At 40.7% G+C, this 27,921-nt stretch overlaps 1 protein-coding gene and 1 long non-coding RNA gene across 2 annotated transcripts in view; one reads left to right on the forward strand and one right to left on the reverse strand.

Annotated features, from left to right (window-relative positions):
• Window positions 1–16,073, reverse strand: part of LOC114011434 (uncharacterized) — a 32,743-nt gene extending 16,670 nt beyond the window's left edge. The window contains exons 1-2 of the long non-coding RNA XR_003553323.2: window positions 15,771–16,073; window positions 9,635–9,788 (exon numbers count right to left, since the gene is read on the reverse strand). This is a non-coding gene — a long non-coding RNA (uncharacterized LOC114011434). The remainder of the gene's footprint in view (window positions 1–9,634; window positions 9,789–15,770) is intronic.
• Window positions 16,074–16,107: 34 nt separating this feature from the next.
• MRPS9 (mitochondrial ribosomal protein S9) overlaps window positions 16,108–27,921 on the forward strand; it is a 33,679-nt gene continuing 21,865 nt past the window's right edge. Inside the window, exons 1-2 of the mRNA XM_055801937.1 lie at window positions 16,108–16,275; window positions 22,834–23,013. Coding sequence (XP_055657912.1) covers window positions 16,198–16,275; window positions 22,834–23,013 — 258 coding nt within the window. The 5' untranslated portion in view covers window positions 16,108–16,197. The remainder of the gene's footprint in view (window positions 16,276–22,833; window positions 23,014–27,921) is intronic.

Consider the following 27,921-nt stretch of genomic DNA (forward strand, 5'->3'; position numbering starts at 1 on the left):
TGGTTGACTTCATGCGAAGAAATCCATTTGACATTTTAAGATTTACTTTCTTGGATACATAGGTTTGAGCAGCTGCTGCTAACCTCCCCTACAGTTTTGAAGCCAGTTTGTTTTCAGTCAAGCTAAACCTTAGAGCCAAAACTGTCAAACTTGGGTGACTACATCAACATAGAGACATGAAAGCAATTGGCCAGATTTTTGAGGATGAAAAACATTCAGAGTTTGCATCAACTCAGCACCTCCAAAACTCACGCCATTCATTTAAGTGATTCCTATTTGGAAAGGCTGGCTAGTATTTTCAATTTCCTTCAACAATGAACTGCCATGCTTACTAATCTGTTCTGCAAACTGTTACCTTCTTCCATTTTTTTAACTTTGGGGAAGGGAAGATAAGTCTTTAATGTAATTACTAAGTTTTATACGTATGTCAGAGGATAGGTAGAACGGGGTATGTCATAGAACAAGGCTCAGGAAAATATGTAGACTGCCACTCTGAGCAGACACCTGACCTCAAAAGCACGTGCAGACACGCTCATCCCAAATCTGACATATTATTGTCGCTAAGCAGATACTAGAAGATCTGCATCTTATTGTGTGGGAGTGCAAATCCCAAATGAAGGAACGTCTCTGCAAAGCTAACTTTAGCTTAAATGTTGCCCAAGTTTAACTCATACATAGGATCCTAACTTCAGCATGGTGAAGCCTGTAGCTAACTGGCTGGCCCACTAATGGATGCAGTCTGACAATTGATCTCCCTGTAGCAGGGACATATGTTTGCTCCGTGGGAAAACTTCAAGGATATACAGTCCTTCAGTGCCTTCTGCTCATCTAAAGAGGTCACCCTTTTCTTATAAGCAATTAATCGGGGATGTTTTGGTTTTTTCCTGTTTTCCAGCTTGCTCCAGTAAAGATACCCATAGGATGTCCATCCACAACTCTCAGTATTACATACAAGCATAGTGTGGGCAAAACAAACTTAAGCGTTATTTCAGAGTGTGGTTACTTTCATGCAAACAGAGCTAATACAAACACTGCAATTCAAGCACGGATAATTCATGTTAACTCTTCACTGAAGACACATCCATCAGTGGTACACAGAAAGTGATTTTATCCTTGCTTTGTTTTCACTTAGGTTGCTAATTAAGAGAAGTTAATCTAAACAAGTTTGAACTGGACTCAAAGTATCAGCCTCAGGGATTTTTTTTTCTTGTTTACATAGATCAAATACAATTAATTGATGTAGACTTTTGTAATTTTTCTGGTGACGACAAGATCAAGTGCAGTAGCAAACGAGCAAAGACTGCAAAAATGGGTTCCAAAGCTTACTGCACCTCACTTTGTGGCGTCTTACACTTTTGTATCATATGACTACTTACAGCTAAGTGGAGCTGGCCATCCAACAAAGGGACCAGTCAGGTCACTGAAATATGGAGTTGCCCTTTGCTTGTATTTGGATAATTCTGATGGATAAAATGTTGTTCAACATTACTCTGGAATGACATCAAACATTTTGCCTCCATACACAAAAAATTGCAGTCTAGACCGAGAGGAGGTTTTCAGCATCCTTGTTTTCTTCTCAATTTTGCAGAAAATTCTCTTCGAATTCATTATTAAATAAAGGCATTTAAAAAAACTAAACCAAACCTGCACTTTAAACTCAAAGAAGGATGAAGCACCAGTGGAAAGAGGAAAGAGATTTTCTTCCTTTTACTGCCGTACCTACAGTTTTTGAAGGTGATTAACTGTTGTATGCTCTAATATTAAAAGGATTTTTTTAAAGGCATTTTATTGGGAGGATTCCTGATTTAAAGAGGTGCTTCAGGAAGTAATCAGCTGTTTTACTATCCTGTTTAGATAGCTACCTCTCTGCCACTGTAAGCTCTAGTAATATTCGTATCAGTATAAGCAATGTTATGGCACACAATCTCAGGATAAACTGTGTGGAAAGTGGCTTCTAACACTGAATCATCTACATAGCAAAAATATATGCCATTAATAGAATATACTTAGAAAGACAACAAACAAATATCACAGGTAGGCTGCCTAGGAGAAACAGGCTTTATCACTATGTCATCATCATATTCCTCCAACCTAATATAACAAAAATAACTTTGATCAGTCTGTTAAGAACATGATTTCAGAATAAAAACACTTGGATCTCTTTTTTCAGCGTCAGTCTATGAACATCAGATCAACTGCTTCAGCCTTTAAACTGCTTGCCTCATGTCACACTGCATCAACCAAAACAAGCAGAGGAGCTTTTGCTAGAAGTCTCTTGTTTAAAAAGGACTCTTGCAGGGGGTGAATTTCAGAGGAGCTTCCCCGAGCCTGGAAAATGTTCCCTGTACCAATGAGTTTATCCAGGGTTTTTTTTTTTGTTTGAGTCTGTCCATGCAGATTTCAGAAGCCAGTTGTTCTACCAGGCTTGACAACAAGGCTCTGAAAAAACCCACTTTTAACTCTAAACATCACCTAATACATCCAGAACCTAAAAACTCCAGCAATGTCCTCAGTTCAAAGGTCATGAGGAAACCACTGTGACCTGCTACTTAAGGCAGCTCAGCACCAATCAAAACACCATTGGTTCCTGAGGAGAAACAGCTTAATTAATCTAATTCTGAATCGATAGTATTCTGCTTAAATATACTGATAAAAGGATTGAGCCCAAGAGCCAAAGTGTTGAGTAGTTGTATCCTGAGAAAATAACTCAGATCTTACCTGAATAGGATGACTCTGGAAGTGTGTGCTGCCACCTGGCTCCTCAGAGATCAGGGCAAATCTCACCTCACCCAGTGTCAACCACCTCTGCACCTCAAGGGAAAGAGTCATCCCTTCTAAGCCCAGGCCATTAGCCTGCAGCATGAAGAGAATATCTCCCAGCAAAGGCAATATTTGCACAGGGACCTCAGGGTCATCGTGAAAGGGTATCTAGTCAGTAGAGGTTTTCTCCTAAATATGCCTGAAGACAGGGCATAAAAGATCACACGCCTTGCTCTATGTCTACTTCAGCAGAGGGCAGGAGAGAAGTGGGCAGAAGGCCAGGAAGGTCTGGACTGGGATGGAGAAGGAAGGAAAGAGTGCCTGAGGGAACTAGACAAGGAAGCACTGCTCTTTGCCATGCAGACCACAGGACCACACTTGGTGGGTTTGGTTTTGCCAGTACTCATCCCCTAGCAGAGCAGCAGGCAACTTAAACCTCGGCTGCATTTTGGGGCTGAAGCAATGTCAGGTTATGCCACAGTGCCTCGCTACACTGCATGCAGTCCTGATGGGTTCACCTGAGACCTGCTACACTGTTCTGCAAGCTGCTACTTGCTTCAGTGATGCAAGTGATTCTTGGGACTCTGTTACTGAGCCATACACACACACACACACACACACACAGACACACACAGAGTATATATACAGGCTGTATACTAATAAATTAAACAGTGTCAGGGAAAGTTCCTGGGCAGGGGAAGTCCATCAGCTATACTACAAAATTACACTGTTAGAATACTTTCAGGCACAGCTTTGGTCTGTGCCAAATAGGACTTTGCCAAGCATAGTTCAAGAGTTAGTGCAGCCCTGGCACCACTTCCAGCAGGTGGTTTGGATGTGGTTGCCCTTTGCTGAAGGGTAAGAACCAGTTGCAAGCCAATTTGTGACAGTTGGCCTCAACACCAGAACAGGGCCCCAGGATGCTTTGCCTACCACCAAACACAGCCTTACGCCTGCCAACTGAAGACATACTCGGCCTCTGCAGAAATTCAGGACCAGATGTGAGACGTTGTTCCCCAAAGGTCTGGAGACACTGACAGAGTGGATGGTGAGCCAGAACACTTCACTCAGAACTCCAGGGCACTCTCTGACATGTCTCTGGAGAGCAATACCTCATGCATGTGTGCTGCTATTAGCCTGAGTTACATTTGAGTAAGTATTCCTTTTGGTGGCTACGAGAAATGGAAATGGAAGCATCACAGAGCATGGGACTGCTGCTGTTGTAGGCAATATGAAAATTAAAAGGATTACACATCTTTCCACTTAGGTGTTCATTTCCATAGTTGTAATTTTCAGATGAGAGGGTATGTCCTGCTGCAGTCCCAGTAAACAAATATATGACTGTTAATAAATTTATAAATAAATATATACTGTGGCCCATATAAAGTACAAATCATGTGCCTTACTACTATGCAATAAACCTCCTGGATTGCTTTAATTTAATTAATCAATGCATAGGAAGATTTTTATTTTAACATCAACTCACTCCTTAACTATTAGAGCTCACTCCCTGGAGAGAAATATCCCCAGTTATCGTAATTACTATATAGTTCAGCCTCTGCAAATTTTACACCATGCATTTAACTTTTGGTTTCATAAAATGTGAAGTGCAAAGTACGCACTATGTGCCTCCCCACACAACTTTACAGTAGCATTACCTACTTCCTAGCTTTGCACACTTTTTGTACTTCTGACATGGAATTACACAAACACTAGCCATTCTTTGTTACCAAAGTAAGGGAAAGCATTTGTTTGCTTCAAAAACACTTGCTATAAACCACTCCTCCATTGTGGTAGCCATTCAAAAACCGCACACTCAATTCTTAGAAAAATTCCCAGCAAAATTCCTGAAATCATCACAACAGGTCAGTTTGTGAACCTTTCTTTCAGGGCTGACGTATAAAACTTCTCAGACAAAACTCTTTTGTCTATAGATAGATTAATTCAACTTGCCTGACTTTCTTCTCATTTATTTTTAAGAGGTAGGAGCTACCCCTGTTAGAATGGTACTGACATACTAGGACTGTAGGACTGCTCCCAGCAATAGCAATGTATTAGATAATTTCCAAGAAAGAATGGTTTCTCTGCAGCTTCTAAGTGGCAGCCTGATTGGCAAATTAGTTATTCAAGAGATTCACTTTCCGAATATACTTGTTCTCCTATTTTTTCTTTCAGAAGTCTTTCTAGATGTTTACTTGAGGAAAGATCAGGATAGATCATTGCTTGAAACTTGAAGATAACCTTGCCACTTGAAACATTGCATTGCATTTTTTAATTAAATACAATTTATCTGTATCCGGTACTTTTGATATTAGATGCTTTGAAGCCCTGGTTAAGCAACCTGAGGATGTATTCAAGAAACTGTTTCTGTGCATTTATGAATAAGAGCTTTTATTATCAGTCTTCTTTATTTAGGTGTTTTGGATACACACCATAGCTTCCTTCCTGCCACAGGCTTCTGTCCCACCATCATCATCTGTTTATTTTTACTCCTAAATGCATATTTGGAATTGTGACCTAAGAGAAAGCCTATTTTGTTAACGTGCTTCTCTGTTCTACTTCACTCAGTTATATTCCTTTTATTTCTGTATCTTCACCTTCATTTATTTACATATTGACTTAGAAATTCTTTAAATCTTAACAAAGAGAAAAAACAGACATTGGTTTGTGTTAGAACTACTCATAATGTACTATACATACCATTGCAATAAAATATATTTAAAAATCAGATTTTGATCTAAATCACAAAAATCTACCATAAATAGGGCCATAACAGCTTGTTAGCAGACAGTGAGAATATTGCTGTGGCACAAAGGTTTCTAGGTTTTTCCAAAGACAAATTAAACAATGAGATAGTGGTATTAAAAGGAAGAATCTTCAGACATGGAATATGGACGAAGGTTCAAGAACATGGATTTGCTTGCAGCTACTCAAAATATTATCATATTCCAACAGTAATGTTTTTATAGATTAAAATCGTAAGGATAACTGGCAGTCTAAGGAGAAGTTATTTAGAGAAGATAACCATCTTATAAAATTGGTTTTGATTCTTTGAAACATTTGGCTTCCATCTGCTACAAATTATAAAGCAAGCACAGAATAGGTACAAAAGAGAGAATATTAATTACTCTTTTTATTCTTGTCTTTGATTTATGGATATGAGCTTACTCGTGTTAGCATAAATGAATGCTATATATGTTGGTGTAATGATCATATTTAAGTAGAAATAAGACACTTCCCTGTCCACTCCATTTTTTTGGGTCAGTTTGTTCAGACATCTTTACTAGGGTTCAAAGAGGCTGCAAGCTGCATATACATAACTTCAAAGTGTAAATCAATTACTTACTGGCCAGCACCCACAAAAGGTTGCTAGAGCTTAACACTTAAACACTAGTGTGCTTGCCACCCTGACAAGCCACCTGATGACTCTCTGCTGGCCAGACAGGCATCAGTTGTGGGGGGAAAGGCTGATTTCCAGGGCTCCTGAGGATGGTCCCTCAGTGTGGCAGAGATGCCATCTTCTACTGCAAGCTGAAAGTCCGTAGCCTGAAAAAGTTCCATGAGCTGATCCTGGAAATGCTTAGGATGTGGTTTTGAAATCTCTTCTTGAATTCACCCCTTGAAATGGTGTGCATCGCATTAATAGTGTGCGCCATTAAAGGCAACAGCTTTGTTTACTAGGTGAGAAGCTCTTTAAAGAAATATGGCAGTCTTTGCTCAGTTGTGAAATGAATTTCAACAGAATTTCAAGTTCTAAAATGAATTTCAAGAGAACAGAATCTCCCCATTTTTGCAAGTATGTTCAGTCAATTATTCTCTGCCTTCATTAATGGTATCTGTTTTTCTCAGGGGAGATAACTGTTCTTCAGCTTCTGTTCGCAATTCCAATGCTTCAGGTTCAAAAAAATGCAGTTTTTAATGTTCAATTTTATTATAATCTTCCACTCTACATTTCTGTTAATTTGCTTCACTGACCTTAAACTTAACTTCTGAAGATTCCTAAATCTTACCTTTTTTCTGAATACCATATTTACTACCAGTAACAGCAGTGCCATTACTCAGTGAGAGTGACAAGTTGTTCTGTGTATTCTAACAGCTAAAACACATACATTACCATCATCTAGAACTCAACCTTAACTGAGAGACTTACCAAATATTGCAAAGAAGGTCCGAGAGTTTGTTAAGGTCCTCTAATATTTGAAAAGAGAACAATCATTCAGATATGTTGATTCATTTTGCCAGATTTGTTCTACTACTGGAGTGAAGAAGGGAAATATTTATCATCTAATTTCCAGTGTGAACATGAGAAGATGAAAATTTGCTTTCTCTTAAGAATTTCAAACAATTCCAATTTTGTACATCAAGTATTTGCATTAATCTGAGAAGAAGACTAATGTGCGTTTGTGAATATTCTCAAAATAATTGGAATGTGCTTGACTATTACATACTGGCAGAGTATAAAAACCTCTTTAAATAGACCTAAATAAACAATTTAAAGTAACAATTAACATATAATTTGCAGAAAATTTAAAAGGGAAAAAGGTAAAATAAATTTTGTTTTCAGAACCCTGGTCTTCATTGCGAGGCCAACTGTTTGCAGGCTCCAATAAGGTGTTTACAAAGTGACCTGAGTACGATCCTGAGTGCACTTTAGCAAGTAATTCCTCATTTAATTTCATGTTCTTCAGTGTATAGTCCATTGTTTGAAATGGCACTGAGACAAATCCCTCACCAGAAAGATTTATTTATAAGTAACGTACACATCTGTAATTCTTAAAACACTCTATCAGTTTGACTAAGAGAGATCATTATCAGGTCAAGATGAAGGAATAGCCTTGACAAGATAGGAGGGAAAATGTCCGTATCAAGACAAGAATAATAGCCCTATCAAGAAAAGTGGTAGGAAAAGGATAGATCCAGGCATGTAAGGAATATCTCTGCCAGCTGTATCTCTCAATCCTTTACTTTGATGTCAAGAAAAAGTAGTTCTAATTCAGGAACAATAACCAAATACCTAACCATGAAGGAACTCCTTCAATATTATTCACAGGAGTGAAGTTACTCGTTTGTTTGAGCATTTTCAGAATCAGAGCTTTTATGACAAATGCATCTAAACCCAGTATTTTCCCCCTGAAGACTGACAACATTAGCAGTTTGTCAGGAAAGTACATTTAAAAATAAAAGTAACCTTTCTTAATCATTCTGCTGTTTAGACCTCACACATGCAATGATACTTGTCTGTAATGGGATTGAAGTCCTGCTCTTAACAGTTGCTGGTCCCAGAACTGCTAAACACATGGTCACCTTTTGTTCTCCTATTTTAGCAGAATGAAAATCCAAGGAAAATGAACATATAAAAGCTACCTAGCCAGGACCTGATCCAGCAGCCACAAGATCAGAGTCATACATTCCACAGACTCAGGCAAATCCAATCAGTAAGGTCAAGCCTGTATAGGCAGATGAGTAAAGTATGGAGCTATCCCTGAAGCATATGAAAGAGCAAAACACCAAATGATGTCAGCTATTGCAGACAAGTAAGTAAACTTGCCTTCAAGTTCTGTTTCAGTGCTAGATTTATAAGAATGTAGAGGAAAGAGTACTGATAGGAGAGTCACACAGACATACAGAAGGGAGGCAAAGAAAAAAAATGTCTATCCTATTGATCCCACAAGAGTTACATGTAATTGGCTCCTCTACACTTTTATTTTTAGTGTATGAAACTGCATTTTTAAATTTTGAATAGTATCATATTTTCCCTGACAGCTCCACTCTAAAGAAGATCTTTTTCTGAAGGTTCCTTGCATTAAAAAAATGTGTATCTCTTTCCGTATTTGCTCACAACCTCTAGATTCCAACAGAAACTTTTGATGAAATTCCTGTTTGATTCTCTTTTTTTAATGTATCCGGAAGACTGGAAAACTAGCAAACACATCCCAAGGGACAGTGAAGTCCTCTGCCAAGAGATATTTAACAAGCTTTTTTATTTTGCCTTGCTTTTACTTAAGTAAATTGAAATAATTTAATATGATCTGTTTTAATCACATTGTATATATATCTAAGCACATATTGACCTTTCCATATACCTTTATAAATGACTGAGAAGGCTTGGCCAAAGAGACTACATGTCTGGCATCCTTTAAAATAAGCTGGAGCCTACTTACCTCCATAAGGTTCACAATAATTTGCTGCCAGCCAACCATGTCCAGCTGGATTGTGGCAGCACGTTATAAATGACACGACTTGTGTCATCAATAAGTAAGTACATCTGTCAGTTTGTGACTATGCTTAGAGAAGTTGGAGATTCCTTCTCTTTTTTTCCTCCGAAATCTGCAAACTTTCTCTCCCCTGTTTTGCCTCCCTTTTTGAAACAGAACTATCATAATCTGAGCAATACAGTTGTTTGCTGCAGATGTTCAAATTTAGGCTGACATGCAGTATTAGATTCTCACATGTAAGGAGGTGATGATTCAGGCAGTTTCTACTGATACTTATAATAATCTTAATTATGTGTGCTATTTCACAAGTTAGCTCCAGACTGCATCATTTGCCCTCTTAAGCGCTTTCTTTCATGATTGAAAATGGCAGAGCAAGAGATGTCAAAACAGAGACTGCCTTTCTACCTGCAGGTCAGATGGTTGAGAAAAGAAAGCATTCAATAGCATTTCCTATTCTTCTAAGGATTATTTCTCACAGTTGCAACTTGGCCCAAAGTGGTCAGTGGTTGACAGGCTCTCCAGGCTAGCATAAAACGCCTGGAGGCGGAACTATTTTCCAGGCACCAGCCTAGTTCTTGGAGAGCAGAGCACTACTTCTGCATTCAGGTTAGCTCTTCTTGCAATGATGTTCAAATGCTAAAGAAGCTTCCTGTGCTTACCTCCCCCTCCAACCATACCCACACAGGACTGCTGTGGACTAAGCTCTTCTTCTTGTGCAGTAGAACAACAGGAAGGGATCTTTTCCAGGTGTCACACTGACTGGGTCTTCAGGTATTGGCACTCACAGGGTAGACTGTAGGTAGTGCCTCATTGCTGCAATAAGATAAAAACCAAAAAGAATGATCAATTCTTTTCTCAGAACATCGGGGGAAGACATCTGTATTATGTTAGATACTTGGTTTTGCTGGGCGCTTTATAGTCTTGACATAGATTCAATACAGGCACATGAATTTCTTGTTTCTGTAAAGAGTCCTACAGCAAGAAACTGCAGATTATTGTTTGAATATAATGGTCAGAAAGTAACAGCAGTACTTGGTGGTTTTTTTTTTCTTAATCCAGATTCTATTTGTCATTCTCTTTCCTTTTTATTTCTGTGAAAGATGCACCGTATGTATTTTTTTAGACCACCTGTGGAAGCCCTGATGACTCAGAAGCTTCAGCTGCTATGGCTGTTTTAAAACCTGAAATCTTTTAAGTCTTACTTTCTTGTGTTTCATTATTCACAGACTGGTTCAAAGCCTGCTAAAGTTAAAGATTCCTTTTCAGCTCTCAATTGGCTAGTATTTTGGTCATAATTTTCATTTTAAGGGAAGAAGAAATTTAATTCTGAATAACCATTCTGTCCTCTTTAGAGCATCTCCAAGAAGTATGGAAAAGTGTTAGGTGCTGGATCTGCCATTTCCTGAGCTCCAAAGACACAGAGAGGACCACTTTTATTCTTTAACTTTATAGCTCCCATCCAGCTTTCAGCACATGAACGCAGTCTCCTGCCAGAGTAGCTTGTGGCCAAGGTGACTACATCCTTAACAACGGGCCTCCTCAGCAGGAGTAACTTAGTGTCTGGGACCACAGCACTCTACGGGATAGTGCTTAGCCATTGACTGTCAGGCACTCTGCATGAATTTTAATCCAGCAGGAAAGACATGAGGCCACAGGAAGGTGCATCCCAGCCTTAAAACCAAAATGGAGCTTGCAGTCTGACAAAGATACAGATGGAGTTCACAACCTCCAGCAGCATCCATAAACTGTACGTTGCCAAACTCCATGCATTGTCCCAGGAGGGCACGCTCTGAGATGTACTTTTGTTATCTGCAAGGTAGACAGGACTTACAGTGTCTACTCTCTATCTAAACATGAATCTTGGGAAGAACACACATTTTGAAAAACTACTTTTTTCCTCTATTTATTCTGAATATATGTATGTCTCAAGTACTTAGAAAAAATCAATAATGAAAAGTTTATAAATCTGAACAGGTTCAGTAATGGGAATAGCAATAAATTTCCTTCTGTGTGATGAAGAGATAAAACTACTACTGCTTTGTGTCTATGGATGGAGGAGATAATTTGTATTTCTGGTTCTATTTTTGGCTGTTCCAAGCAGCCCTGCCATACAGGGAAGGTGGCCCTAATCAGTGCTGATGTGACTCCATCAAGGTCACTCCATCTCTAGGCCAGACCTTAGGCTGCTTTGACTTAGCAGTATAGGCACAGCTTCTGGATATAATGTCAGCTCTGACTCAAAGTTGCTGCTAGAATCAGTAATGACATTAGTCTTAATTATACAGATACAAAAAAGTCTGATGCAAACCCTAGCGTAAAGAACAGCTCAAAATGATTCTATTATTGAAATACTGAATCAGCAATAGCAACAGAGATAAACATATGGAGGCAAAGCGTATGGTAGACAAATGACAAAGACACATTACATAGTCTAAAAGCACTTGCCAACTAAAAATAGGCCCAGACACTGCACTTGGATCTCTTTGGGCTGACTCTGGCATCCATGTGGAATAAAACTATCTTCAGATGCCTCCACATTAGAACCATACAAGTTCTCTTTCTTTCTGTTTGTAAATTCAATGGGGGTTACTTGACCACATAAATTATGGCAGAGCTGGAATATAATACTGCAGAAAAGAATGCTCCCCAAAATGCCTTGCAGTGCTCAATGATAGCCGTAAGCTGTGGAAAACTCCCCCAACCAACAACCCTCAGACTGTGAAGAAAAGACAAAACAGATGCACGGCTGTGATCCAAAGTACAGTGAAGAACTGGGTAACATCTTCCTTCATGGAGAAGGAAAGCTGTAGGAAGGAACAAAACAGGGGGCACTGCTTTACAAGCAAAGATCTCTGGCTATTTTTGATTTATCTTTACCAACTCTGTGCTCAATCCAAAGCCAAAGCACTTAACTATAAAACGAAATATGATACCTCTGTATTTGGTGTTGTCATGTAAATTTGTTTTAATTTTATATTTGATAAATACTGTTGGAATAAAAAATCTCTCTCACAGCAGAATTGGTTGACAGCCCCCTAAGTGCTGTGCCTTTTATAGTGTATCATAATTGACAACCCTTAGGTAGCTAGAGTATGCAGTCCATGAAATGGAGCGTGCTTGCTCTACGTTTGAAGAAAAGTAGGTGCAATGAAATGGTTCTTATTACTAGCTTTTTAAAACAAAATTTATGTGTGTGCTTTTACGAAAGCATGACTTCTGGATATATCAGCCTCAAGCCTTTCAATAGTGATGAAAAAGATCAATGCAGAACAATTTCTATGTCAAAAAGCACACACAAGCCATAAAGTATATATAAATTACTTAACTGGAACAGAGTTAAAATACTGCTGAATTCTCCACATTTTTAACATGCATTTTGTTTTTCCCAAACACATACTGATCAGCTTCTGAAACACAAAGCTTTTTGTCAAGCCACCCTTCTCCAGTGCTCTCCCTAGCCAAGAACTCGTTTGTTGTTGAACACTGGACTCAGGTGTTCCTAAATTTTTCTGGGTCTAACGAGAATCCAGACAATGCCCCTGGCTAGGCTTTGAGTAATGTTCTCAGCATGTGGATGCTCTGCCTAGCATCCTCAGGCTCTGCCACCCAACCACGCAGTCCCTGGACAAGCACTGGTGATTGCTGTCCCTTTTTTTGGCACAGGTGCCCCAGAACGTCAGCCAAAATACTTACAGCCTGAGGAAGAAAGGCACAGGGGAAACAGAACAGAGAATAGTTTATAAGAATAAGTTTAGTTCAGAATTCAAAACCAAATGTACTCTTTTATTTCTGTTTAGGGAAAACCCTGAAAAACGTAGGCATCTCTTCAGAAGTGGATTTAATTATGGCATCCTGAGAAGTTTTAACTTTCCTACAACTATGTGCTTTGTCTTCTGGTTCACGGAGTCCCACCCTCTCGGCTGCTGGTTAGCTTGTTCTGTTGCATGGCAGCAGATCCTGCTAGATTCTCCATGAAGTCCTTGCCCTCTTCTCCTGTGCCAGTTTTTTGTATGTGGAAGCCTAAGATACTGCCTTCAGCTCACTGCAGGTCAGAAGACTTTATCAGGGAAACACCTCTGTACATTTGCCCTGCCTTTCTACTCTTCTGTAAGCACCTATCATTAGCCACTGGTAGAATGAAGCCATCACACTCAATGGACCTTTGGTCTGACCCAGTACTGCCATCCTTGCCACCTTCTTGTCTGCATCTATGGGGCAGTGAGCTGGAGATACATCTCCATCAGTGCCACTGGGATACCTGTTCCTCAGGCAACTGGTTTTCACATTACCCATACCAGTAACCTGAACTCATGCTATCTACAAATCTACATTACGAAAGGATACCCAAAATCTCGCTGCAGGACTGTCCGCATGTAGGCTGGTAATGTAAGCAATCAGCAAATTTGGACTGAAGCTCAGCCTTAGGTTTGTGTTCAAGAATTTGCATATACTACAGATGTGCCCCTCAGGCTGTCCCCTGACCGATGCACATGGCAGGCTCAGCCTGGTTTCCTTATTTCACATTCAGTGACTTTTCATTTCAGAAACCTCAGGGCCCACACAAAAGCACCATTTTCTTAATGTCAGGCCATCCCTCAAAGACAGCACTCCAAAACTTTTATCATCCCAAATTATATGCTTACCCTCATTACCTAAGTCTTAAAACAAAAGCAGGTAATGTGCTGCAGGCAACAGTCCCCAGTATGTGATTGCATAGAGCACAACGAACAAGTTGCATGACTATATGGATAATTAGGTTCACAATTTGAGCAGATCCCCAGAGCTGAATGTTGCCCAGCTGGGCTCAAAAAGAACATTCCTGCCACACAAGAGACTAAAGATCCACAGAGGGCTTAGCAAAGCACTGGGGTAGTTTGCATGGATTAGGTAAGCATCTACTGTCTGTCAACTAAATGCAGAGATAGAAAAAGTCCTTTGGAGTTAATCTTGAGGTAAGTAGATTAAACACGGTTTTCTTGCATTTCCCTCCACCTCTGTCTCAAACTTCTGACAGAGATACGGGATGCAGGTGGTTGAGCATGTAAATAACTTCCGTTCATTTTTATCTTACCTTGGCTTGTGCTAAAACCTGATTTTGAACTGGCAAACCCAGATTCCTGCCACTTGAGCAGAAGTGGCAATCTTTCCACTAGAAGGAATCTTTTTGGGACACATTAGCCATGCCCACTGTGGAAGTACATTTTCTTCAAAGCATCCCAAGTAATAACTACAAGCACTAGTTCTTGGCTATACAATCAGTCTAGAAACCAGTCACTGAGGCATCTCTGCACAAGTGTCTTCCAGCGACAAGCAAGCCCAACTAAATTTGGCAGCAGCAGGATGGCTGGGAAATACACCTGGTATTTGTGCAAAAATCTTCCATCTCGAAGGGGCAGCCATTAATTTCTAAGGGCTGACGACTCTAAAGATCCAAGACACACAACATGGCCCTTGTCGTTAAATGGCTGGACTCCACATATACTAAGGTCTCCATTCAGCAATTCATGAGAATAATTTGTAACTTTAGACTGAAACCATGGACTATATGAACTGTCACATCACTGAAAACGTGCTGCAGACTGAAAAAGCATTTAGGATTTTTTCACAGTAGGCATAAGAATAGATATATTTAGGGGGTCAAGGGAGTTGGATTTACATCAACCAGTTTCCAAGTGTAAGTGGAGGATATTTTATAGGTGGCCCTGCTCCTCAAGTTCAATTGACAATTAATTACATGTGGGAAATGAAAACTGCTCACTCTAGCGGTGCTTTGTTTCTGTAGTGCTGGCAGGGGTGAGAGGTAACAATTGTTCAGCATGGTGAGGATGGTGCTCTGCTGCTGAACAAAGCCAAGTCATGGGGTGACAGATGGCAGATGAGATTCACCACAGGCCTTGAGGAGGCTGTACCATCTCTGGTGTTCTCCATCTCTTTCAGCTCTGCTGGCTGCTCCTGGAAGTAGGTCAGCGGGACTGTGACCTTAACCCAACCCCCTTTTTTGCTTTCAGAGAAACAGCTGAGAACCAAATGCCATCCCTATGCACCCTGTGAGTGAAAGTGCAGCTGTGGTTCCCAGCTCTTGTCCAGGTGTGCACAGGAGAGACACTCCACTGCTCTCCTTTGGTGTAGTGTTCATTGCATTCCCTTGCACGCATCCATGTCAATAAAGCTACTGACGCTTTCATTTCCACAGTTGGTAACCGCAAGAATAAACGCGCCTTTCCAGGTGGCTTCTACTCAACCTCCCCACGTGGATGACTTCCCTTGCCCATGGCCAATTTTCTTATACTCTCTTTCACATCCCAGGGAGGAAAACATACTCACGTCTGCATGGGGGGAGGCGAGAGCCACTTGTGAAAAAGTGAAAAGAAAAACCAACCAGGAAAAGCAGAGATTCACTTCTAGAACTTCCTCTCAAATAATAACTGTTCCTAAAGAGAAGGTCCCAATACATCTAAGGTAGAACTTTTAAAATTAAGTTTTTAATTAATTTCCACATTTTCTGTGCTAGAAAACACTACTGCCAAAATCCAGTCACCTCTAAGGGTATATACTATGCAACTCAGGGAAACGATGAAAACTGTCAAGCTCTCAGGGTTCAGCATCTAGATTTTATTATCACCGTGGCAGGTGACAGCACTGATACCAGCCCCCCCTCAGCAAGTGACAACTGCTGCATCTCTAAAAAAATACCATTTTTTCCATGCCCCCCCCCCCCCCCCCCCGCCCCCAGTGCTAGGGTGAAATATGCTTTCTGCTACAACTCTCCAGACATGCTGCAATTTCCAACCCTACCTGCTGGAACAGGAGCCTTGGTTTTTAGTCTTTTCTTTCAGAGGGGGGTTCACCAGAGCAGAGTCCACCTCAGGTGACTGGCACACGCCCGGCGCCTACCACTGACCACGTCCACAGTACAACCATAATGCCAATTGTGAACCACCATTTCAGAGATCAGGCCGAACGCTAACAGTGCTGATGTGTTTTACCTTTTAAATACTTTCCGATACCGCGCCCGCGGCCCCCTCCCCCGCGGCCGCGGCCCGGCCACAGCGCCGAGCGGCTGCAGCGCCAGGCGGGCCGGGCGGCGCGGGGCAGGGCGGGGGGGGGGCAGTGCGCAGGCGCGGCTCTCGGCCCCGCCCCTCTGGCCCCGCCCGCCAATCGGTGGCGCCGGGCCCTGCCGCGCCGTGCCCTCCGCTGCCGGCCGGGGCGGCGTGTCGGGGCCATGGCGGCTGCCGTGGGGCGCGTGCTGCGGCTGGGCGGCCGGTGGAGCGTGGCGGCGCCGGGCGGGCCGCGCGCCCAGGTGAGAGCCGAGCCGGGCCGGGCCGGGCCGGGCCCCTTCCCCGCCGCCCAGCGAGCGAGCGGGTGCCGCCTGCTTTGTGCCCTGCGGCTCCTCCCGCGGCCACCGCAGGCGGGCGGGAAGGGGGAAGGTGGGGTGGGGGAGGGCGGGGAGTTGTCTGTGTCCCTGCCGGGGTGACCCCGCGCTCGGCTCGGAGGCGCCGGTTGGGCCGGGATGTGGCGGCGGCCCGGTCCCCGAGGCAGCGGCCTGTGCGCGGGGCCGGCGCGGCGGCGCTGGCGGGCGGGTCAGCCTCCCGGGCGCCGCCGTTACTTCTCGCGGAAGCGTGGTTAAGCCCTGACGTGTTTATAGCGCTAGAATTAACAGTCATCTCGAGACCGCAGCCAACGCAGAAATCAGGTACCTTGACATGGTAGTTTTTGAGGTTGATGATCTCGACTGGTGTTTGGTCAGCAGGTGAGTAGGGAATGAAGCCTCCCAGTTCCCGCATGGGGAGAGAAACGAGCACCGGGAGTGCAGTGACTTCTGACCGACCGGCGTTGCCTGTCTGCGTTGGGAGGTACTGGTGTTCGGCCGGTCACCGCTCAGTTAAAAAGCGTAGCTGCTGCCAGTGTTGTGGGCAGCCACTGTGTCCGTGCGGTGGTATTTCATACACATGTATATTTATTTAATCAGTGACCAGCAAGTGGATAAAAAGGCATGCTGGTGACACTTTATAGTTACAAAGTAATTCAGGAGAGTAAGGGCCGAAGACCTGTTGGGTGGCTGAACTCAACCAAACCGTGGGGTCACAGAAGGTAGATGCAGTGAGGAAATGAGAGGTAATGCTGGAAGGAACAATCTGAGCTGTTTATATTGGTTACTTCTAGGTTAACTTTACCCATTTAGGGATACAGACCTGGTGCTTGTGCGGGTAGTACTCTGTGCATCACTCAGAAGTACACACGGCTAAGTTGTGCAGAATGAGAAAGAGAATAGGGCTGAAAATGTGCAAATGCTTGATTTTGTTCTCGGTTGGAATAGTTTATGTTGCTTTGGTTGTCCTGCATCAAAGGTATGGTTATGATTCTAGCTTCATTTTCCTGGCTAGGCATCTGCTTGAGTTTGAGCTGAAAATTATTTGTGTTGTAAGTAAGGAAATGATCTCGGAGGAGGAGTCACTGTAGAAGGTAGGGCTGGAAGGGGCTTTGAGAGATCATCTATCTACTCCTCCTGCCCCCAGGTACCTAAGCCTATAGCTATATACAAATCATCTAACTGTGAACTAAGGGATATGAAGGGAACAAATGGGAGGCAAGGGCTCAGGAAACTTAAGAGACTGTTCTTTCCATTAGGTGTGGTTAACCTGTGGAAGTATTCAATGAGGATATTCAGTATACCAAGCAGTTGTGTGAATACAAAAAGCAACGTAAGGAACTTGGAAGAAAATTCCAATGAGGACTGTTAAAAACAAGATATCAGCATGTCTTTGAATCACAGATTGCTGGAAACTGGGGAAGTGTCCTGGGAAAATTACTACTACTTCTTTCTCCTCTCCTTGTGCCCATGCCTGGCTGCTGTTGAGGACAGGGCAATAAGTTGATGTACCCTTGTTCTGACCTGCTGTAACTGTTTCTTATATTAAGCATTTACCTGTCCTTACTGTTAAGGAACTTCTTATGATGCCTATCTTAAAAATCTCTTGTTTAGGTCATTACTTCTTGGCTATCTTAGTGGGGGAAACAGTTTAACTATTTCTTGCCTTTTTTTTTTTTTGCATTTGAAAGTGTCTGGTGTTGAGAGAGGAAATGGGAGAGAAGCTTCGTAATTCCAGTTCCCTTAGCTTTGACTGAGCAACAGGTTTAGTTTCTTATTATTCTAATAAGCAAACTGCAGAGATTTAGCACAATTTATAAAGAAAAAAAAAAAGATCTGGCTTAGTTACTGTCAGTCACTTCCAATGTGTTTGAATAGCTGTTCTCAACAGAGAAGTACAGAGTGCCATACACGCTGTTTAATTTGATTGGGTCGGGTATTTTCTCTAAATCACTGTGGATGGTATATGTACTGATATCAAAAGAAGATGATAGAACTTTGGTGATGGTCTTTCAGGACTACATACTTGGAATAGAGTAGCTTTTTCCTGCAGCTGTTACTAAGCTAAAGTCGAAGAGCCTGTTAATATTTGATTCCTTGTGCTTCAGAACAACTGGATCTAAATTATGTTCCCTGTTATGCACCTCTGACACTTGCCATGTATCTATACATTTACTATCTTTTATTTCCATAGTACACAGTATAAGCAAAACTTAATACATAGATTTGGTCAAATATGCACAGAAAGTAGAATTTTTCTGGGTGGGGAAATGCCGTTTTACAGTTAACCTCTCAAGAGACTTCATTTTGAGAGGTTTTTTCTGATGAAGTACTTTTTGAAATTAAGTATAAAGATAATATAAAATCAGTTAAGCATATTTGCTGACACCTTGTCATACTTTCTGATGTGTTTTACGAAATGCTTCTTAAAACATAAACCTGATACTGGCTTACCTAATTAGTTTGTAGGCTGAATGGAATCTGAGATTCCGTAAATACTGGTCTAAACACCGGAAAGCCACAACTTGTCCACTGAACAAAAAGTAATTCTTTAGAAACTGGAGATGGGTCCACGCATTTACATTCTGTATGATTGCTACATAATAGATGTTTTTTCTTGTGCAACAAGTGACTAGAGGGCCAGTGTTTGTATCTTCAATGTCTACTGGGTTAAGTAGCACTAGCTGTGCCAGTAATCAGAGCAGTGGACACAGGGCAGCTGTAGTCCTGCATGCTTTTGTGGTTAAACACCTCCAGCTCTGTGTCTCCTAGGGAAGCTTTATTCCAAAGATAACTTTTTAGTACAGATTTTTTGGTGTGCTGCATGGCTTTGGAAGAGGAGATGGTTGAAGCCTGCCAGCTTAGAGCATGGAAGCAGCATGAAAATGGTGAAACTGCATGCCTGCCACATCGTTTGGTGTTGTCCTCAATCTGTGTAACTATGTCATGTTGTGAAAGAGGCAACGTTTATTCTTAAATTCAACCCTCCTGTCTCCAATTCTTCTTTCCTCCCATTCCAAAAGTACAGACATCTTGATTCTTCTGTTAGTGATACGTGTTGATTTTATATGCATATGACTCCAAAATGGCAAAATGAACAGGAGGAGTAAACAGACAAGTCCTAGTTCTTTCTCTTCTTGGAAAAAATAGGCCACAGAAGTTGAAGTTGTCTGAAAATGCTTGCTTTTTTTTTTTCCTATGGCAAATTTTACATAAGCTGATTTTCTATAAATTTACGGTCTCCCTGGAAAATCAGGATTTGCCAAGCTAGGTTGCTCAGGAAGAAGTCAGGAGGTGAGACAATACCAAGGAGTTGGGTGCAGAAGTAAAGGCTTTCCTTTCCCCTCTATCCTGGTGGAAGAGGCTGTTATTTCAGGAGTACTGTTAATAAACATTATTATTTAAGTAATGATGAGGCTTCTGTCTGCAGTAATGCTTTAGGAAATATGTAGAAGTGAATGCAAACCTTTATGGTTTCCTCTAGAAAGTAGAGGAGCGTGCTTTCCTGTTTGACTGAAATGCCAGAAGCATCTAGCTGTGCTTTGCAGTTCTTGCCTGTACCACCCATGAAATAGTACTCTTATCCCAGAAGAGGTACCCAATACAATAGATATTAATTTGCATAAGAGGCTGTTTTCTAATTATGAACAGTTTGTGTGTCCAGGGACTTTTGATTAGTGACGAATTGAAACTAGGGAAGAATATGAATAGCTTGAGGGAAGGAGGACAAAAATGAGAAAATTACAATAGAAATTGACAGGAATAAAAGAAAGCAATCTTTAACTTTAAAGTATTCTGTTTAAAGCATAGCAGAGAGAAAGCAATTTTGGACCAAGTAATAAGGAATCATATGTTCATTAACATGAATTACAAATAATTAGTTACTATTAAGACAAGTAAGACAGAAGATGAATTGAATTCTTTCCTGAGGAGTGACTAGGAGAGAAGAATAGGGAATATGCAGATACCTCTGCTTTCCTTACTGCTTTCTAAGGAAATCATCAGAGCCTTGCCTGTGGAAAATGTGTAAATTTAAATTTTTGATTATTTTTCTTTTAATTCTGTATATGTCAATGTAACTTCACAGAAAACATGAATATAAAAAAAAGAAGGGGCAAACCAGGACTAGCATTGCATGTGATACATATAAACTTTGGAGAAAACAAAGCAACAACAGGCTCTTCAGCAACAAATTCTGTCTTGGAGATGTTTTTAAATCTTTTCTGGCAGAAGTATTGGTTACTTTTCTGAGGTATGTGCCTTGGGGGGGCATATCTTTATATCAGGGTGTAAAAGCATAGAGGGTCAGTTCTTTCCATCTCGTGTGACCTTGTTATTCAGGGATTACCTTACCTGCTATATCAAACCTTACTGAATTCACAGAACCTATCCTGCAGCACAGGTATGTGGTGTGCATAGGTTTAAGGCAGGCTATTGTCGTTTTTATTCCAAATCGAAATTTTAGGTGGGGTTGTCAGATTTTGTATATTAAGCCTGAGACAATGGTGGACGGGTAAATGGATCCTGAATAGCTTTACACTTACTTATGTGCAGCCAATTAGATGCATTGGACCAGCCAGCCTATCCTGGGCTGTCAGATGTCCAAAATACCACCTAGGCTCTGCAAAAGTATAAGAAAAGCCGTGTTTTATTTCCTGTTCACGTAGGAGTTGAAAGTGTAATACAGAATACCCAAAGCTTCTAGTCACAGGAGAAGTTCATGTAAGCTAACTCATGTTGCTAACAGAAGGTGGAAGTTTGATCTGCTGTAGTGTTTACCTTGCAAATATATCCGTGTAATCTTGTTTTGATGAGTTGTGTGTTTGTATCACTGCGGTTATAAATGGGTTTGAAGATTACTGTTGTATTAGTTACAGGAAGACAGCAAGTTTTTTATGCTATTCATACTAGCTTAACTTAGAATGGTAAAATCCATCAAAATGGTGAGCACGTCTAAATTGTGGTCTGGAGAAGACACTTTGCATGACATGGGCATTTAATAATTTCAAATACTAGCTTTATTCTGTTCCTTTATAATAAGAACCCTAACTAGTTCACTTTGTTGCATGTGTTTGGGTTTTAATGTTTGGCTAAAGGTAGACTGAGGCTGCAGCTCCAGGAGCAGCAAAGGCAGTTTAATAATTTGCTGAAAGAAAGGAAAGAGAGGACTCTCCCTCTGCTTCCTTGCTCAGGGTTGTGTGGTTCAGCCGTCTTCTCGTGTCAGCTTTGGCTCTCCTCAGAGCCTTCTCTGAACTGCTCAGACTTACCCGCTCAGCTGAGAACTGGCCACTTGTTGGAAGTCAGTGTTCTGCCGCATGTAGGGAGCTGAGCTGGCTTGCAGAAGAGTCCAAGTGCCAGAGCTGGCACAGGGTGAGTGAAGGGAGTGGAGCAAGGAGTGCTAGTAGGTGTGGGCTGTGAGATGGGCTCGCTCTGCCTTGTGAAACTGCACTGGCTGCCTACAAAGCCAAGCTGTGGCACGTTGGAGGGGCTGGAGAGAGGTGTTTTGAGGTACTATCTGGCAAATAGAACTGGGCATTTTTCTGATTCAGAATTGATTATTTTTCTGTCTCTGCTTTTGTCCCACACATACTTTCTTTTCTTGTGATTCCCGCTCTGCCCCTGCCCACAGAAGACCACACAAATAATCAGCTCTCATTCAGTTTGTCAAATAATTAAGCTGCAGAGGACTTTAATACTGATGTTGGAGAGACAAAATAGTGCATAATTTTGGCACTAGGCCAGCCTTGGGACATTACAGCTCTGTCAGTGAAGCTCCTGTTTGTCTGGCAGAGGGTTTGGTTGAAATTCGTCACCTTAACTACTGATTGTCTTGAGAGAAATAAAACCAAACCTGCATCCCACAAAGATCAAAAGGTAACTGTCCCCTGAGATATGATTTCTGAGCTGGAACAATGCTCAGTAGTATTTGCTGGTGAGAACTACCGTCCTATTTTTCTAATTGTTCTGCCTGAGATGGTGAAATAGCTTAAGGAACCATTCTGGCATTGTGAACTCCCTCGCCTTTCCAGAGCCTTTAGCAGTATTTGTGCGGCCATATGCTCCTGAAAGCCATTAGAGAGCTACCCCACAGATTCTGTTCGTACTTTGTATGGGATGCTTTTAGATGAAGGCAAAATCTGCTTATGTGCTGCTAGATTTTGATTTTCTTTCAAGACTGCATTTGTTGATCAGTGCTGTTTTGCTGGGTGTTCCCAAAATGAAACTACGTTTCTTTCCATCAGAAAAATCTTCTGAATTAATTGTAATGTGTGAAAATGTTCAACTTTTAGAATGTATTTATCTCTATGGGCATTAATCAATTGGAAGTAAACGGTTTCATGAGTAATACTGCCTTTTCTAACTTACTACAATAATGTGTTGAATCTTCTTACAGGTATGAGTGGCTTGTGTACTATTCATTTTATTTAGAGCTCACTGTGCCAAAAATATAAAATAAATCTCTCGCTTTTCTTTTTTCTTTTTTGTTAGACATTAAGGCTAATCTATACCACTACAGCAGTGCAGAGGAAAAATGTAGGAGCCTCAGGACCTGAAAAGTACACGGAGGCATTTATTAAAAAACAGATTGAAGAGTTCAACCTAGGAAAGAGACATTTAGCCAACATGATGGGAGAAGATCCAGAAACTTTTACCCAAGAGGATATTGATGTAAGTACAGTTGCTCTGTTGGAGAAGTAATTTACTATAGAGTTTCAGATATTGAAAGCACTTTACTTCAGCATGAGCTCCTCAGCTCTTTGTGAATTTTAATCAAATTGTCAGAATAAGAAAGAATACTACTATACATTGAAAACATTGCAACTGTGACTCTGAATAGAGATTCTACCCCTGCTACCATGTAAGGTCAGACATCACAGTATAGAGCTGTATACTGTATCTTGCTAAAGCACAGTAGGTTCTTTTAAAAAGTACTAATGGATAATCCTGTTGATCTGAGGTTATAAGAGGCACTGTAAAGGCTTTTGTAGCACTTCAAAATGTTTACCCACAGTTTGACCTGCTGTGTATATTTAGGTCAGGTTTTCTTGTATGATACTGTGGTTGCTAGTAATGCAAATTAAACTTTATAGGATGTTTTACAACTCCCACTCTGGTTTAGGTTAGAGATTTTAATATAGACATGAATTTAAGCTCATATCGGTAGCTTCAAATGTAGTATTTTATTGCAGTTTCCTGACAACTGACAGATGGGTGGCTTCCTCTTTCTCTGTGTCATTTAGGCTCATGTATAGAAACGTTCCCTTTCACTCAGAAAAATGTTTTGTTGCATGGATTTTTTTAATGTCCCACATGGTCTTCACTTCTGTCATTTCTATCTTATTTTATCACACGGCAGAGGTAGGGAGGAGAAATGTCATTTGGTAACATTCATTCTTAGGTGAAGCTGTGTGAAGTCTCATGGCTGAAGCTTTTCCTGTGCAGCAGCTATGCTATTACTATAGCCATGGCAGCACAGTGTATCAGCAGAGCCCTTAGGGTAGACATAGTAATGGTATGTGCGAAAAGAGGAGTGCATGGTTTAGTTTTTTGAGGGTGAGGAGATTGTTGCCTCTCAGTGGCAAAATTCTGTCAGCATAGCCGAGTCCACATAAGAGGTCTTGACAGCGTGCTTATGCCAAGACAGACCTACATCTGTAGGTGGTGATACAGGCTGATTTCAAACATATTTGACAGGCTTCAAAACTTAAGTTCTGAAAACTTCTCTGAAAATAGACAGCAAAGTAGAGAAGAGACACACAGTTAATGGGCTGCTGAGAAAAACTCTGAAATGAGACTTGAGTTTTATCAGGTATCAGAAAATCCGTAAGGGAAGCTTCACTGCAAGTCACAAATCCGTAGGAAGCCAAGCTTTGTGAGTACAAAGCTATGCACTGATATTTCGACTGCTTCTGTTCAGAGTCATAGATAGCACTTTGCGCTTTTACAGACAGATGCCAATGCAGGAACCCTTCCAGCTCTCAGGGTAGGGTGGATAAAGTCCTCTCAACAGCAGAAGTATTCACTGAGGCATCTGAGCCAGCTGTATTAGCAGCCTGTTTCTGTATATTGGCTTTCTTATTTCTGTGGAGACTACAGAATTTCCTTTTCCTGTATTTTTCAGATGTGCTTTTCTGAACTTTAATGACCTTTATCTTTTTGAGTTACTTTCTTGTAAAGTATTCGTGCAGAGACCTGCCACCAGAATACCTCCCATATTAGTACAGGATGATGATGCTGCTAATAGTTCAGTTTGTTTGCCTGAAAGGTTACTGGTAGGTGAATGTGTTAATCTTTAGTCTGGCATCCTTCTGTGACAGGGTCTAGTGGGAAGGCTTATAGCAAGACTGCAAGAAATGGAAAATGACTGTATCAAAGCAGTGGTTTCTTCCTTATGAATCCACAGCACTATGATTGTTTGCACAAAATTAACTGAGCTCCATCATTAGTAAAAGCAGATTCATTCTGGAAGTCAGTTCTTACAAATGCAGTGCAGGTGACAGATATGGGACTGCTTTGCAGACTCTTGTTTCTGAAAAGGTGGAGAAGTGGAGCCAAAAGAGTAGTGTTTTGTTTGGTGATACCAAATATCTGTGGTACATGTTTGATTTCTTCATATTCCATCAGGTGTTGGAAAATAATTAGTGTGTAATGGTGTCTGCTATGCATAATTAAATTTCTGTTATAAAAATATAAAAGCTGCTTAAGCACTGGCAGGGGAATTATCAAGCTTTACATTTCGAACAGTAATAATTCTTTCTGATGAGTGCTTATATACCTCCATGTCTTACACTGTTAATCAGTCTGTGCAGTCTGTTTCAGAAGCAGACATCAGAATTCTGTCCTTCAGTGGAATTTTAGGAATAGTTTATAAAAGCTAAACCTTGTGGAGTTTTAAACAGGAAAGTAAGTTGACTTACTTGCTAATCCTTCTGGATGTTGTGGAAGCAGAATTGCATCTTACTGATTCTTTTATTTAGGAATGAAAAGTTAAGCTGTGCATTACAACTGTGTTTCTGGGGGAGAAAAAACAATCCAGCAAATTGATATATAACTCTGCAGAAGTCTTCCAATTGCTTTTTAATTGATATTACAAACCTCGCTCTGAAGCTAGGATGTTTTATTCTCCTATGTGTGAATATGTGCTATGAAGTTTTTCTAATTGATTTGGTTTGCCCATTACATTTGATGTATCATTTTTCACAATATTTCATAATTTGTGCTCATTTCTAATGAACAGAGTCGTTAGGACAGGCATGTCTAAGTACAACTGACAGCTAACATTAGGTGCCAGATGCAGTTTATAAAGCTATGTAGAACTGTAGAGAACAGTTTAAATAAATTAGCACCTGTACATTAGTCTCACTTGCTGGTAATTTATAAGCGAATCAGTAGAGATGACATTTAGGTAAGTCATTGATCAAGTTAACAGCTGCATTCCCACTGCCCAGCTGGGATACCTAATTAATAGAGATTGCTGTCCTGACCTAGTGCTTCTCCCGGTTGAGTCTGTAATCCTTTTATTTTGTGATTTAAGTTTTAACTTACGGTTGTAGTAAACAGCCCACCTTAATTTTCCACTGTCAGTTCTGTGATATTCTACTTTAAACCCCAGAAATCTAAGTAAGATTAATACAAGCGTCTTAATCTTCATGACCTATTTATATGCCAGTATTTTTATTATTCATTTTTATGCAGTCACTAAATGCTCTCCCAGATATGAGCTCATCATAAAGCAATACTCTTAGGGGGGGGAAAAAAAGTTAGTAAAACTCAAAAGCTAGAGGTCTCTGCTAATTTTCTCTTGTCTGCCTTGGGACCTACTAGATTGTTGTCAAGAAGATGTAGGAATTTGAATCTAAAATATATGTTTATCTTCCATAGTATATATATTGTTGCAAAAGTAGCAGTAAGGTGGTTAACTATGAAAACGTTAAATGCGCAAAAACTTCATTCCTCATAGGGTATGGTTTCTTTCAGTGAATTAAGACTAATGAAAAATAGGTTGTATTCAGTTACTTTTAAAAGTGGCTCAGCACATCTGATTTCTAAATAACATTCAGATTTTAGCAACACAAAGTGTTAGAAATGAGTGAATATGGAAACGTCAGAAATGTTATTCAGAACAAAATATGTTTCTGAACTTGATTTCTGCAAGAAGAGTGCATTGTCCAGCATTGTCCTTACAAGAAATATTGGATTTTGTATTGTTTTTTAAATAGCTGACTAGAATGCTTTTTTCAATTCCACTCCCCCCGCCCCCCCCCCTCCCCGGTGTAGCCAAACTGCATCAATATTTTCTTACTTCTGCATCAAAATCCATCTGAACTGATGACTGCTGTATTTCTTTTTTTCCTTGTATAATACCGTTCAGTGTTTTGAAAAGTTGAAATGAAGACAGAAATAATAACTGCTACTTTCAAAAGGTTTTTTGCTTTTTTTTTTTCCTGTGCAGGCTCTGGAAAAATACATTAATTTTTGTTTTGAAAATTATTAGTATAAAAATAATGCAATATTAAAAAGTGGTTATTTTTTTTCATATGATGCTAGTGGTTGGTCTTTTTTCTTTTTAAGTGATGAGGTTAAAATGATCCATTATTGTGAACTTGAAACTTTTTTCTGTCCAAGCTAGTATTCAACAGGGATGAATGATTGGGGTGGTTTCAATAAATTTTAGTTAGTTGTTAGAGGAGGATTTTGTTTTACAAGGTAATCTTAGGTGTGTCGCTGTTTTGTGGTTTTTTTTTTTTTGTGTGTGTGTGCTTGTTAACCTTTTCTGTCTTGTAAAGTCTGAAATAGTTGGTTGGTTTTTTTATTTTTATTATTCAACACTTCCCATTTTTGTCTCATTCATTCCTGGTTCTTCCCCAAATACTCTGAATTTTGGATGCTGGAAACTTAAAGAATACTGCTAGTGTGGTTAGAAGGAAAAAGAGCTGTTCCAGCAGACATCTCAGTCAGAAATGCTGAAGTGCAGTGGCTGAATAACATGATTCAAGAGGCAAGGTTTAAGAAGGCTTTTGCGTGATGAAGTTGAGCAGAAGATGAAATGGCTATTGCTCAGATGTGTGATATCTGAGCAGCAGTGACACAGAATCATCAACAATGTTTTGATGTAATAAAAGGACATTTTGATGTAATTATGTACTGACAGCATCTCTGCCTATAGAAATGGTCACTCTCCCAGCAGTTATGGCAAGCTTAGAAACTAAACTGTTATGGCATTAAGTGTCACTTCCACCTCAGTGTTTTCATGGTTGAAGTTTTGTGTATATCTAAAAAGGAATAAGCAGGATTCTTGAGCCCTCTGCCAGAAGGGATCTGTTGCAAGGGAACCCCAGGGTGGAGGTGTTTTCCTCACAGGACATTACTTAGATACGTATCTTTGCACGTGATTTCAGCAATGAAAATTAGTGGAATGTTTTTGTGTTTGAGCTGTAGATCCAACAAAAGTGTGGGAAGACACTTGGGCAAGATCAGTTTGCCCTGCCAAACTTTTCCCACTTACGGCGGGTTACTGAAGGACTGAACTGGCGCAGTCTCCTTCCCCTATCCCAGTACGACTTGGTCAACTCTATA

The sequence above is a fragment of the Falco peregrinus genome, chromosome 4, assembly GCF_023634155.1.
Source record: "Falco peregrinus isolate bFalPer1 chromosome 4, bFalPer1.pri, whole genome shotgun sequence".
Classification (NCBI taxonomy): domain Eukaryota; kingdom Metazoa; phylum Chordata; class Aves; order Falconiformes; family Falconidae; genus Falco; species Falco peregrinus.